We start from the raw sequence: 13,022 nt of genomic DNA, 5'->3' as shown, positions 1-13,022 counted from the left end.
TGCGGTTGGGTTTCCCAGGTTGTAGGTCACTGCTCCTTTAACTGTTGGCAACTGGGAATGGAACTTCATGAACCATTTTTTGATGTAATCCTCTATTGACTCCATATGTAATTCGCGATGCAATTGCCTATTTCTTATGAACCAAGGAGCATTAACTGCGATTCTTAGGACTTTATTTTGAAAAGATTGTAGTTTTTTCCTTTTCGTGAAGGATGCCGCTCCCATCAGCAGTGGCCTGAGAATAGTTTTAAATATAAGAACAGTTGTTTCTGGTTTTAGTTTTGAATTTGTTTAGAATAGTATATAGCATTGCTAACCTTGCATAAGTTTGAGTTAGTTTGGTGTTGATATGGTGATTCCAGGTAAGGCGGCGATCTAGGTGAATTCCCAGGTATCTTGCTGTTTCATTGGCAGGATTCCATTTCACATTTTTACCTTTGAAGATTAGATCCGATGGTTCTAGTGGGCGTCGGAGAGTAAAAACTTTTGAGATACATTTTTCAATGTTCAAGCTAATCATCCATTTAGTGAAATATTGTTCTAGATCATTAAGGTGACTTTGCAAAGTGTTTCTAGCTATTATTATGTCATCATGTTGAGAGAACACAGCTGTATCGTCAGCGAACATAGTTATGGAGGTGTGTGTGGACTGGACGATGTCAAGAAGGTAGAAGTTGAACAAAATGGGAGAAAGGACTGAACCTTGTGGAGTACCGGTATTGATTTGTCTAAGGGTTGAATTTTTGTTATTAATTCTGACTGAAAATGTTCTACCATTGAGGAATGAGATCAGAATATTGTATAGATATTTTGGTATGCTTTTTTTAGTTTATATAGGAGACCTCGATGCCAGACCTTATCGAATGCTTGTTGGAAATCTAAGAACGCTACCAGGGTGTGTCTCTTTTTTTCAAATCCGCTAATTATAAATTCCGATACTCTTGCCAGTTGGTGAGAAGTGGAATGACTGTATTGAAAATCAGGAATAATATCGATGCTCTGAAAAAAAGAATTAAGATGTTTTTTTATAACTGATTCCAGTAATTTTCCAAAAATAGGTAAACTGTATAGGTATAGGTCTATAGCTGCTGATTTGTTTAGCGTTCTTACCAGGCTTGTGAATTACTATGAGTTCGGCTTTCTTCCATGTATCCTGAAAGTATCCAGTACAAAGGCAACTGTTAAAAATTGACATGATAAAAATGACAGCTTTCCTGGGTAACATTTTGATTGCTATGACTAGGATCAAATCATGGCCAGGACTTTTCTTTGCCTTGAGCTTTTTAATCAGGTCCTGGATTTCTTTTGAAGACGTGAATTTAGGTGGGAGCTCAACTGCTGCGAGGGGGGGATTTAGATACTTGTCTATTTCATCAATGACTAACTTCGGACTTATTTCTGTGTTGGAGAATGTTTTCTCAAAGAAATTAGCGAACACTTCAGCTTTTATGGCGTCACTGGTGATGAATTCATCATTGTCTGCTAGACCTGGAATTTTTTCATGTTTATCCAAGAGACGTCTCGTAGCCTTCCATAATGAATGGTCCTTTGGGTCTAAATTTTCCACGTATCCCTGATATATAGAATATGCCCATTCATCCAGATCCTTTTTAGTTTCATGTTTGAGGTGGTTCCATTTATTTTTTTGAACAGGATTTCTAGTGCGCATCCACTGTCTCCTTGCATGATTTTTTTCTTTAATTTTTAGCAGTATTGATTTTGGGCAGCTGCCAGAAAATGTTTTTCCCCTTAATGGAAAGGGCGTACAGTTGCCTCGTGTAAACTCTTTGAGATCGACTCATTTAACGTTGTTATACTTTTATCTATTTCTTGAGCAGTAGGGAAATTTTTTTCAGTTGTAATTGTTCATCGACAAGAATTTTGAACGTTTCTCAATCGATTACTCCATTAATGAGGGATTTTTTCAACGTTTCATTGTTTATCTCAGTTGAGAAATTAATTAATACAGGGATATGGTCCAAATTTAAAGCTGTAATCACTTAAGAAGAGAGAGGAAAACTAAAATTTTTTGTTAATACGATATCCAGAATGTCAGATTTACAGCCTGGTCTGTAAAACGTAGGTTCATTTGGTGCGTGTATTTGGATATTGTGCCTTGAGCAAATATCAAGTAAAGAATTTCTGCTAGAATTTGATTTGTGGCATCCTCAGTAAATGTTTTTACAATTTATGTGACCTAAAACTAATGTATGGTTCCCTGGTGGTAATAGTTTTAAAAATTTGTCTTGAATTAGATTTTTATTTGGAGGTTCAAGACTTTGGATAAACTGCTGTGACAACGGTAGAAGGAGACGAGTTTAAACGAACCGAAACAACCTCCATATTAAATACATTGGTAATGATATTTTCAGTGAAATCAATATTATTGATTATCACATATAAATGTGTCTCAGTTATGCAGGCTACATCAATGAATTTTTATTCAAGGAAAATTTTAAACTCATTTCTTTGAGAAGATATGCCATGAGCATTCCAGTTTAAAAATTTTAATTTTCTTAATTCCGTACCTATAGACGAAAAATGAATATTTGAGCATTCGTTGAATAATATATGATTTGTATTAATGTGCAGTTAGTCAGGAGAGAATTAGTAACTGTAGATAAGCAGTTATTTATATTATGGTCCATTTGTAAAGAAAGATGGTACTAACATGCATAGATAAGTCATAATTTGTGGTAAATATGGCTTGATAGCTTCGATTATAATTTTAGTTATTAAAGACAATAAATTTTCACCATTTATTTTGTTGTTTTGATTAACTGTGGACTGAGTTTTTGGTTCCGGTGGTTTTAATATTGGTCTAATAACATCAGCATATGAGTTTTTGAAGTGATTTTCGTGGCTGGCCTGCTTGAATTAGTCACAGCTTTACGAATATTTGGTTCTGAAGGTGAGTTTATTTTATTTTTAAGAATTAGTCACAGCTTTACGAATATTTGGTTCTGAAGGTGAGTTTATTTTATTTTTAAGGATTTGATAATATTTACATCCCTTGTAATTAGCCACATGAGCTAGTTCGCAATTCACACAAAATGGCTTATCCGTACATTTTAACGGACACTTTGAAAAATGGTGTTTACCTTTGCACTAAACACATCTCGGTTCCAAATGACAATAGTTCTTTGTATGACTGTATCTTTGGCAGTTAGTACACATAGGAATGTAAATGTTTTTGTGTTTGGGTTCTACTATAATTAGGGAAGAAAATAAATGTTTAAAATTAAAAATATCTTTGGCCTTTCCATTGTTTTTAAGAGATACTGAACAGAGTGGAGTTGGTTTTTTATCCCTATTTAATATTCTGGATACATAGGCAACTTCGAACTGTTTTGATTCTAACTCAACCTTTAATTCGTCTTCGGTAATACTGTAGGGAACCTTCCTAATCACTACGTTCAAATATTTATTTTTATCCATTGAGAATGTGGTATTCTATTTTTTCTTCATCATAATACTTATTTAAAGTCCTATAATCTTCGATATTCGTTAACATAATTTTTGTTTTGTTTCCAATTAGTTGGGTAGTAAATGGTTCGATGCACGATGCATTCAAGTCATTTAAAAGTAGCCTGTAATTATTAGCATTATATAGGAATATCAGACATATTTTTATAGTATTGGGCTGAGGATTCAGGTTAGTGTTGTTATTGCTGGTACTTGGTGTCGCTCTAGTATGCTTATCTGAGGAAAGGTCAATTTCTGATAACATGTTAAAAGAGCCACTCACCCTAACTTTTAGAGGAGTAATTTCTTGGTAATACTAACCCATTTTTTTAACAGGTGACTGGGACTGAGTTGAATCTGTGTGTTCCAAATTTCTTTTTTTTGAATGTGATTCTTCCGATAGGAGGTCTACATCTGGTTTATTAGTGGTAATAAGGTTGTTTTGGGATAAATCGGGCGAAATGTTTGATTCATCGCCTGATTGCATGTTATTTATAAAAATAACAAAAAATCATAAAACAAACCATGAAGCAAGAAAAAAAACAAAAATGTCTAATAAGCTGCACACACACTGGAATAGAACCGCACCCTATGAAGTCAGAGGCGAAACTGAAAAATGCCAAACAACACTGATTACAGTTAGTGTAATCACCTCACAGTATGTTTCTGCTATTTGTTTCTAACCAGAGACAGTTTTGTTTAGAAAAATTACTGTTACTATTTTAATTTCTCTTTCACTATTGAAAAGTACCAAGAATAAACAATTAAACAATAATATAAATACTTAAAGTTAAAGGAGGGCAGGCACAAACATTTATCCTTGAGGGAGCCCATTAAAACTTATTTATTAGTATCGTACAATTCAGAGAAGGGTCAAACAATTAAGTCATCTCAAGATAAACTTTAACTTCAAACACATTCTTCTAGCTTCATTTAGACATTTTTTGAAATTTCCTTTTTCCTTCACAAGCCACCTCTCTACCTCACTTCATTAATTTTAAAATTTCTAAAATGCAACAAAATTGAAAGTTTGTATGATGGCAAAGTTTCATTATAATTTTTTAGGAAAAAAATACATATATATACTTATGTATAAGTCCTCACGCGATGTATAAAGAAAAACATCAATTGATGTATGACCAGAAAACGGTGTGTGTGTGTGTGTGTGTGTGTGTGTGTGTGTGTCTTACTTTAATAATACATGTATTACCTTTTGAACACATAATTATTCAAATAAAAAATTACCTTCTTTCCCTCTGTGTCAATTTCATCTTCCAAATCTTGCTTAATATCTCTTTCTTCCAGAGCTTTTTCGGCTATTTTGAATGCGTTCTGTATATTTCTGGTATCTCTCTTTAAACAATACATAGTAATAATTACTCAAGAATATATTACAGTATATTTTTCACAGAAATTTACAATTTCAACAGTTCTTCATTAGTAAACTAATTCAATACATTCTAAAAATTTACAATGAATGGAGAGCCAAAGTTCAATATGTTTCATAAAATTACTATGTTAGTATTTCTGAAATGATACAGGATGAAAGAATGACCAGAAAAATGGTGATGGAACATCAAGAGGTAAGGCTAAGAAATACTTGGGATGATGCAGCCAAGGAGAGATTCAACAAGAGAATAATGGACTGGAATAGAAACATCCAGCTGGTACAGGATAGACCCTTATGGATCAGGCTCTATATGCAAGCTCCTCACACAGCTCTGCGGTAAAAGATCTATAATTAAGATGTTAGTATTTCTACAAAAAAAGGAATACCTCAACTTACAAAATACTGCTCATCAGGTACTAAAAGAAGCCACTCCTTAATTGAATTGTGAAACGATAAAAAGTAGATATATTTAACAAAGGATAAAGTTCAAGGGTAACTCCAGACGAACAATCGACATCAACTTTAAGGCCAAACCACTACAGATGGAAGACAACGCTTTGAGGTTGGTGGTATCAGAGGGATGTGATCTATTATGAACTGCTAAAAACCATTAATATTGAATACTACTAACAACAAATGATTGATATGAATCAAACTTTCCATAACAAATGACCAGAATATCAAAATAGGCAATAGAAAGTGATTGCTTCAGACAATGCACCATCATGCATAGCAAAACTGGAATTGTTAAGGAAACGATTGAGCTATTTCATTAGGAAATATTTTTGCATGCAGCATACACATCAGACTTTGTACCATCCAATTATTATTTATTCATTGGGGGAGAGGGGATACTGGTTTGCTTAGCATCAAATTATTTCTTTTTTTATAGATTAATCATGGAACCTTTCTATCATAAGGAGTGTTTATAAATCATATTTATATAAAAAAAATTAGAGAAAAGACAAACAGAAAGTACAGATGAGGTGCTGTGAAGATTAAACTAACATCCTTAAATCAGACATTCTTCTTGTTTCAAACAGCTATCACAGAAAACTTTAAAGATATGGGATAACATAAACTCACATTTGATTAAAATCACAACCGATCACAGAAAACTAAACTATAACTCCTTCAGGAATGGACTTGGGAAAATTTCATTTCATGTAACTAATAAATCACCTTTATTCATTATTGAATACATTTTTATTAAAATGATGCAAATCATACAAACCTTCATAATTGTATACAATATAATATTATACACATCTTTAGAAAAACTATAGTAAATTTTTATTTACATAGTTACTTTAATATAATTAAAGTATGGAATTTTCATATTTATTTTATATCTAATACAACAAAAACAGTAAAGATAAAAGTAAAAGTATTTCTACAATTCCCTTTATGGAAAGTTTTTTATTCATCTTGTTTTACCCATAAGCAATACATAACTTAATACTACATGTCATTTACCTTTTGCTTTTATAACTCAGCCATTATTTATATACTTATTAATGTAGAAAATAGTCTAGAATTTACTGATTAAATATTGTGTTATTCCTTTTTTTTTTCTCTTTAATTAAATTCATTATTTTAGAAAAACTAACCTTATAAAAGAGACGTTTTTCATGGGTTGAAGGTGAAGAAGTACAGTAGCTTTCCTGTTTGGTTCTCTCACATGACCCCTGAAGTGAAAATAAATAAATAAGACTACATTACATACTCATGCAACGCATAAATGTACAAACACACGTTGTAATACTATTTTTACTTCCATTTGTATGAATACACACCACATTTTATGGTATGATGTCTTAGCAGGCAAAACATTGGTTCATGCATTTTGGCATAGACTAATTACCGATTCTAGACTCTGCTATGAAAAATAATTAATCCATTGAGTGTTTGGAAGTTCACAAAGACTGAAGACCCAAAGTTTATAACAATTGCCATAACACATAGTACTGAACAGCACATAAAATGTCATAATAGGCCACAGTAAACTTTCATGTCGAATATTTAAAAGAAAAAAAAGATCTCATAAAACAATCAGAATTAGATATCAATCACCATGATTTCAATGATGTCCATACTAAACGATTAATTCATTGATATTAAAAACATAATATATTTAAGATAAAGACATAATATAATATATTAAAGCCATAACACATAGTAATGAAAGCACATAAAATGTCATAATAGGCCACAATTAACTATCAGGTCTAATATTTTAAAAAATCATGATTTCAATGATACTCCTACTAAATGATCAATTCAATTATATAAAAGACATAATATATTTTTAAAAACATAGTTATAGAAATTATTTATAGTATTAGAAAATAATATTTTCATTTATTGAAGCTCATTTGATTACTTTAAGGTGCTATTTATTATCTGACTATAGTATATTCAATATTAAAAGTAGAAAATCATTAATACTCAAAATTATCTTGAATTTATATTCAATTTTAGAAATTTTAACTACAATATGTATTATACAGTATTACAATAGTATAGTATTAAATGTAGTACTACATTTAACAAATATATAATAATCTGACTTTATTCTACTTTAAAATTTTAAAAGGAAAAATTTATGAGCTACATTAAGGAATAATTATTTTAAAATTAAATTATTAATCCTAAACAAATAAAATAACTTACAAAAGATAAATGGGAAGTAAGCGACAATAACTGTCCAGGAGTCCTTGTAGTGATAAAATCAGGTGAAACATTCACAAGATCATCTATTTCTAGATCTAAAATTTTTTACGTCAATTAATCAATTTAAAATCCTAGAAAATATGTTAAATCAATAAAGTACACTTCACACAAAAATAACATATATACACACACATTTTTTTCCTAATAAGCACTACAGACAATGAAGATATATGATATGGCCAGTGTACTTGTACTTACAAATACTTGGCAAATATAGCAGCACAAATACCATGGATGAATACAAATACCAAAATGGTATCTAACATTCTGATGTATATACATCATTAAAGATACTGAATAACTAGTGTACAATAAATGATATACAAATGTACAAATAAATAAGAACAAATATTTTACTATTAATACTAATTACTAAGACAGCATTTCAAGGAAATTAAAAAAATTATTTGACATTTGATGTTTTAAAATTGAAATATTACGACTCTTTGATTTAAAGTTGAACAATGACTAAAAATTAAGTATCATGTGCTTCTAATAAAGCAGCCTGTCAATTCTGATATATAATATCCATTAATATAAAGAGTGTATTTAGTAGTAGACCATTTTGTTCACAAGAAATATTGAGAACAATGTACTAAGTAAGAGACCAGAGCAATTAAGAACTACTTTCAAACCATAATTGCCGAGGGATTATATAGTAGTGGTTAGATTTGATACTAATAACGTACATACTGGACTAACAAACAACCATTTGGTCACTCCCCTTGAGGAGGGGTAAAGAAAGAAAAAATACATCAGTCATACATACCTCGGTGTATAGAAACTTTGCTAAGGCCAAAATCTGTGAGTTTTATATGCCCTTTAGATGTCAAAAGCATATTATCAGGCTTGATATCTCGATGAATGATGCCATGTCTATAAAAAAAAAAAAAAAAAAAAAAAGTGGTATGTCAAAATGTGTTCATAATAATTTTATTCTAGCAAATGATTATCAACAATGATTACATCTATATGAATTACAATATAAAACAAAGTTTTTAAGTGTTGACTACACATTGAATTTTAGTTCTTTATCAAATTAAAAATATAAAATATGAAAACAACTCATTTTAAAAATACTGCACGATGAAACAGGCAATCTAGAGAGAAATTATATAATATAAATTACAATTGATGAAATAAAAGCATGCACGCATTATTAATTCACTAATCTCTTTATCCTTAACTCTAGCCAAACAGACAATCCACTACCTCACAAAATTTGTGGAATAATAGCATTTTTAAGATAAATTATCAAGACTCTTGCAACGGTCAACCTGATGAAGGCCTAAAATTCTGACCGAAATATTGGCACAAATAAAATAAGTTTTACTTATTAGTGTTCTCTACCCACTACATTTCGTCATTTAATCCATGATCAACAACAAATACATCATATATAAATTGTCAACTAAAATTATAGGACTTTTTGGAAGATTATATTTCTATTGTTACAGGAACACAGTGAAGCTATTTACATTACTAAAATATACTATTAGGTCATTTCATATGAAATGTTCATTTTTATTATCGCAAAAAATTTAAAGTGGGATTAGTGGTTACTTTTGTGGGATTACTTTTGTTGTTTACTACGACCCTTTTCTCGAAAGGATAATCACATGTGATGAAAAGTGGATTGTATATGACAATAGGTGTCGGTCACATTAGTGGTTAAATATCGATGAAACACAAATTTGCATCCAAAAAAAAATATTTGTCTCTGAGAGGCAGTCAATGGTAGGAATAATTCATTTTTCCATTTTACCCAGAAATGAAACCATCACAACCACATCGTACTGCAGTGATATTGATATTATGCATCAAAAACTTCATATCACAAAACAACCTGGATTGTTAATTGGAAGGGATCTAACATGACAACTCTAGACCTCACGTTTCATGACAGAAAGAGAAGAAACTAAACAAGCTGTGTTACAAAGCCCTTCCATACCCACCTTATTCACCAGACTTATCTCCAACAGATTTCCATCCGTTTCCAAATTAACTTTCTTAAAAGTTAAATTTTTAAACATGATCTCAGGTTAAAAATCATGTCATTTGACACCACAGTCTGTGGTACTATCTTTGGAATATATTTAATTCTTAAAAATAAAATTTTTAATATGTGCTGCTATTCAAGGAAAACAGGGATAAGTCAATCAAGTTATTGTTTGCAATGAATTATCAAAGTAAAAAATAATGCTGAAGTAAAAAATAACAATGAAGACTTTGCCAGATGATGATATTTTTCAGATAAAATTTAAATTTCAACTAGAAGTTAAACATCTTTGACAAATTTACTTTGTCTTATTTAATTAATTATTTGAATTCAAGCTACAAAAATGGCAGCATATGAATCATGAAAAAAGCAAAAAAATCTAAAATTGTATAGGGTGTATATGGTATATAAGCAATGAGAAATATATTAAATATATTAGACTGACAAATAATTTTAGAATTAATAATATTTTATAGATTAAAAACCTTAAGATAATTTACCTGTGTAAATATTCCAGTGCCAAAATAATTTCCGATGCATAAAAAACAGCTACATGTTCAGGAAAAAAACCTGATATACTCAAAAGAGATTTCAAATCTCCACCAATCAAGTACTCCATTACCTAAAATCCATAAATCTCATTGGATTAAAAATATATAATACCATTAACTACATTAAAAATAACATATACATAAATAATACAGTTACATTGGTACTAAGTTTGACACAAAGGCATACAAAACATATTGCTTTTTTTTTATTATAATGGAACATCTGACAAAAACGTTTTTATTTTATTTTAAATTGGAGGTATCTAAAGATAGTATGGTAGACTGAGGTAATTTTCTCAACAGAGGTCCCCTATAAATAATAAAATAATGAAGATACCTATCATGATCTCAAATACATGAAATGATTCAGCTATTTTAAATGAAAAAGACAGTGTGTTACATTGAAATGTTTTAATGGAATGCTTGAGTCGACAGCTTGCTTATTTTTTCACTTTTAGAAATTCAAGTTTTTATTTTAATTAATAGTCGAATATGTTGCCTTAAAAGTAGTTGTATAAATTTTTTATTTTTTTCAATACTTTAAACATTAAAATTTCGAATGTTTCTGATATATTTTTATTTTCATAAACCTAAATAACATCCATATTCCTAAGTTTTACTAAAACTATAAAAGATTGATTTAAAAACTACTGGGGATCATAAAACCCCACTTTCCTAAGAATGTTCAAAATTTTCTCAAACCCAGTTAAAAATTAACATTGTTCCTCAGCGCTCAGAAACTGATGAAGGATTGCGGATAAAAGAGGAAGAGAATCACAAATATCAGGAAACTCAGACAGAACACCCCAATAAAGAAAAATTTGACTACATGAGTGAAGTTTTTTCCACAAGGATGAAAAATTATAATTTAAAAGCCAGTTGAGTTTGCTTTCCATTATTCATTGCACTTTTAACAAAAATTTATGAATTAAGGAGAAAGGTCTACCCAGAACTTTATGTCAGATTGCTCATCCAATATACAGAGGGTTAGCAATTAAAAAAACTATTATTCCTATGGTGCTCAATGAAACAACCGGAAATAACACTAAAATAATACAAGCTCATCATAAAACAAATTATTTAATACATCCAACAGTGATTAATAAGATGAAATTATATTCATTAAATCACACCTCTTTCCCATAAACCAAATTATTGGTATTGGTATTTGGTGGAGGGAACAAGTCCGGCAAGAGGGCCAAGTGGTCCTTTTTGCCAACCCCTGACAGCAACTCATGGGTTTCCGCTGCGTACTAACCAAGGTGGGAGCGTCAAAATTCATTCTTCAGGACCGCCGAAAAATGAATGTTTAACTGCCCCAGGTGGGAATCGAACCCACAACGTTCCGAACCGAGCTAACTGGGCCCTGCGTCCCAACCTGCACAGCCGTCACATCCCTATAAACCAAACTAACAAGTTTAAATTTTTTTTCAGGGTAATCGGAATAATACTTGTGAATACTAACAGAAACTTATGCCATGAAATAATAAAATTACCTAATACGTAGATTAGATTACCATGACTGCTCATATAAATATTGCCTAGAAATGCCTAAGGTCAAATCTCTCTTTCCATTCTTTTATGAAATTTCAACAAATAATAAGAAATGAAGAACTTGTGTGCAAAAATCATGCCACAGCACTTGTCAACACATGGAGGATGGAATGCTATGAGCACTGGTAGGGAGCTGAAGAGGTTGTAGACTCATAAAAGAGTTATCATGTTTTAGTTCCACGAATTTGATCTGGAACTCAAATCTCAAAGCAAGGAAAGGAGGGAAACAAGCTGGAGGGCCAAGAACTAAAAATTCAAGGAAATCGATCGAATGTCAAGACAATGCTGATCACTGTGGAACATTGGCATGTTAATGGAGATTTCTACATTGATGTTCTTAAATGCCTCAAAGCTCATGTAACTCAGGTTGTGTACGTTATAAAGCAGGAGGGAGGAATTATCACAATGCTACCCCTACCCACATTTCTCTAGTTGTGAGTTTTTGGCCTCAATTAATTGATATGGAACACCTCCCATTTCATGGTGGACCTACAAAATGAATCTTTATGTTTCTGGTTACAATAAGTTGGTATCCTGCAGGATGACCACCCTCTATGATAGAAATGACCAGGGAGTATAAAAAAAAGGACCATCCCCCTTATTCACTTTATTATGTACCACGTAACTTTTCTTGTTTTACAACTGCAAAATGCTGTTTTGGTGGCAGCATTAGGAAACATGCATTAAAACAGAAACAAGATAGCTGAAGAATCTCAAAACACAGGACTTCCAAGAAGCCTTACATCAGTGGAAAGAGATTCAAAGTATTTTGAAAGGGATAATATTGAATTACCTGATTAAAGCTAAAATAATATTTTTATTTTGTCGCTTTTAAAAAAACCTTCCAAATAAACAACTTACAATTAATTTTCTAAATGTTCTAGGTTAGACCCGATAATCCTAGTATTATCAATAAATTGAGAGTCCATTTACATAAATTTGACTGAGAATTCTGTCAATCATAAAGTTGATAAAGACTGCATCTCCCTTACATATCGACACATTTTGAACACAATAAAATCCTCATAATACTTCTTTTTTTTTTTTTACTTTTTTCTGCATTTCAGAAGCCCACTTTCTTGTCATATCTTTTATTCTTGTTTCTCTAAATTCTCACATTTTTTTTTTTTAATTATTTTTATATTCACTATCCTTCCTGTTTCATTCATATTCATGTATCTATCTTTTAATTTATATTCATTTGTTACCTTCTTAAGTGTACTTATATTAATTACTTTATTATTAATTTTCTATTATATTTTACACTTTTCTGTATCCCCGCTCATTTGGTATATTTTGTTTCTTAATCACTTACACACATTAGGGGTAT

At 30.9% G+C, this 13,022-nt stretch overlaps 1 protein-coding gene across 6 annotated transcripts in view; it reads right to left on the bottom strand.

The window, feature by feature from the left end:
* Nucleotides 1-13,022, bottom strand: part of gwl (serine/threonine-protein kinase greatwall) — a 58,029-nt gene that overhangs the window by 28,019 nt on the left and 16,988 nt on the right. For all 6 annotated transcript variants that reach the window (XR_010843725.1, XR_010843726.1, XR_010843727.1 and 3 more), the window contains exons 5-9: nucleotides 10,088-10,209; nucleotides 8,358-8,464; nucleotides 7,529-7,623; nucleotides 6,466-6,543; nucleotides 4,711-4,818 (exon numbers count right to left, since the gene is read on the bottom strand). Coding sequence is in view for 3 of the 6 variants with exons in the window: in XM_014434623.3 (XP_014290109.1) it covers nucleotides 4,711-4,818; nucleotides 6,466-6,543; nucleotides 7,529-7,623; nucleotides 8,358-8,464; nucleotides 10,088-10,209 (510 nt within the window). In the remaining 3 variants the exon portion in view is untranslated. The remainder of the gene's footprint in view (nucleotides 1-4,710; nucleotides 4,819-6,465; nucleotides 6,544-7,528; nucleotides 7,624-8,357; nucleotides 8,465-10,087; nucleotides 10,210-13,022) is intronic.

Source organism: Halyomorpha halys, unplaced genomic scaffold (assembly GCF_000696795.3).
Source record: "Halyomorpha halys isolate HHAL.00 unplaced genomic scaffold, Hhal_1.1 Scaffold1396.1, whole genome shotgun sequence".
NCBI classification, from domain to species: Eukaryota; Metazoa; Arthropoda; class Insecta; order Hemiptera; family Pentatomidae; genus Halyomorpha; species Halyomorpha halys.
This window is presented reverse-complemented; position numbering and strand designations above follow the sequence as displayed.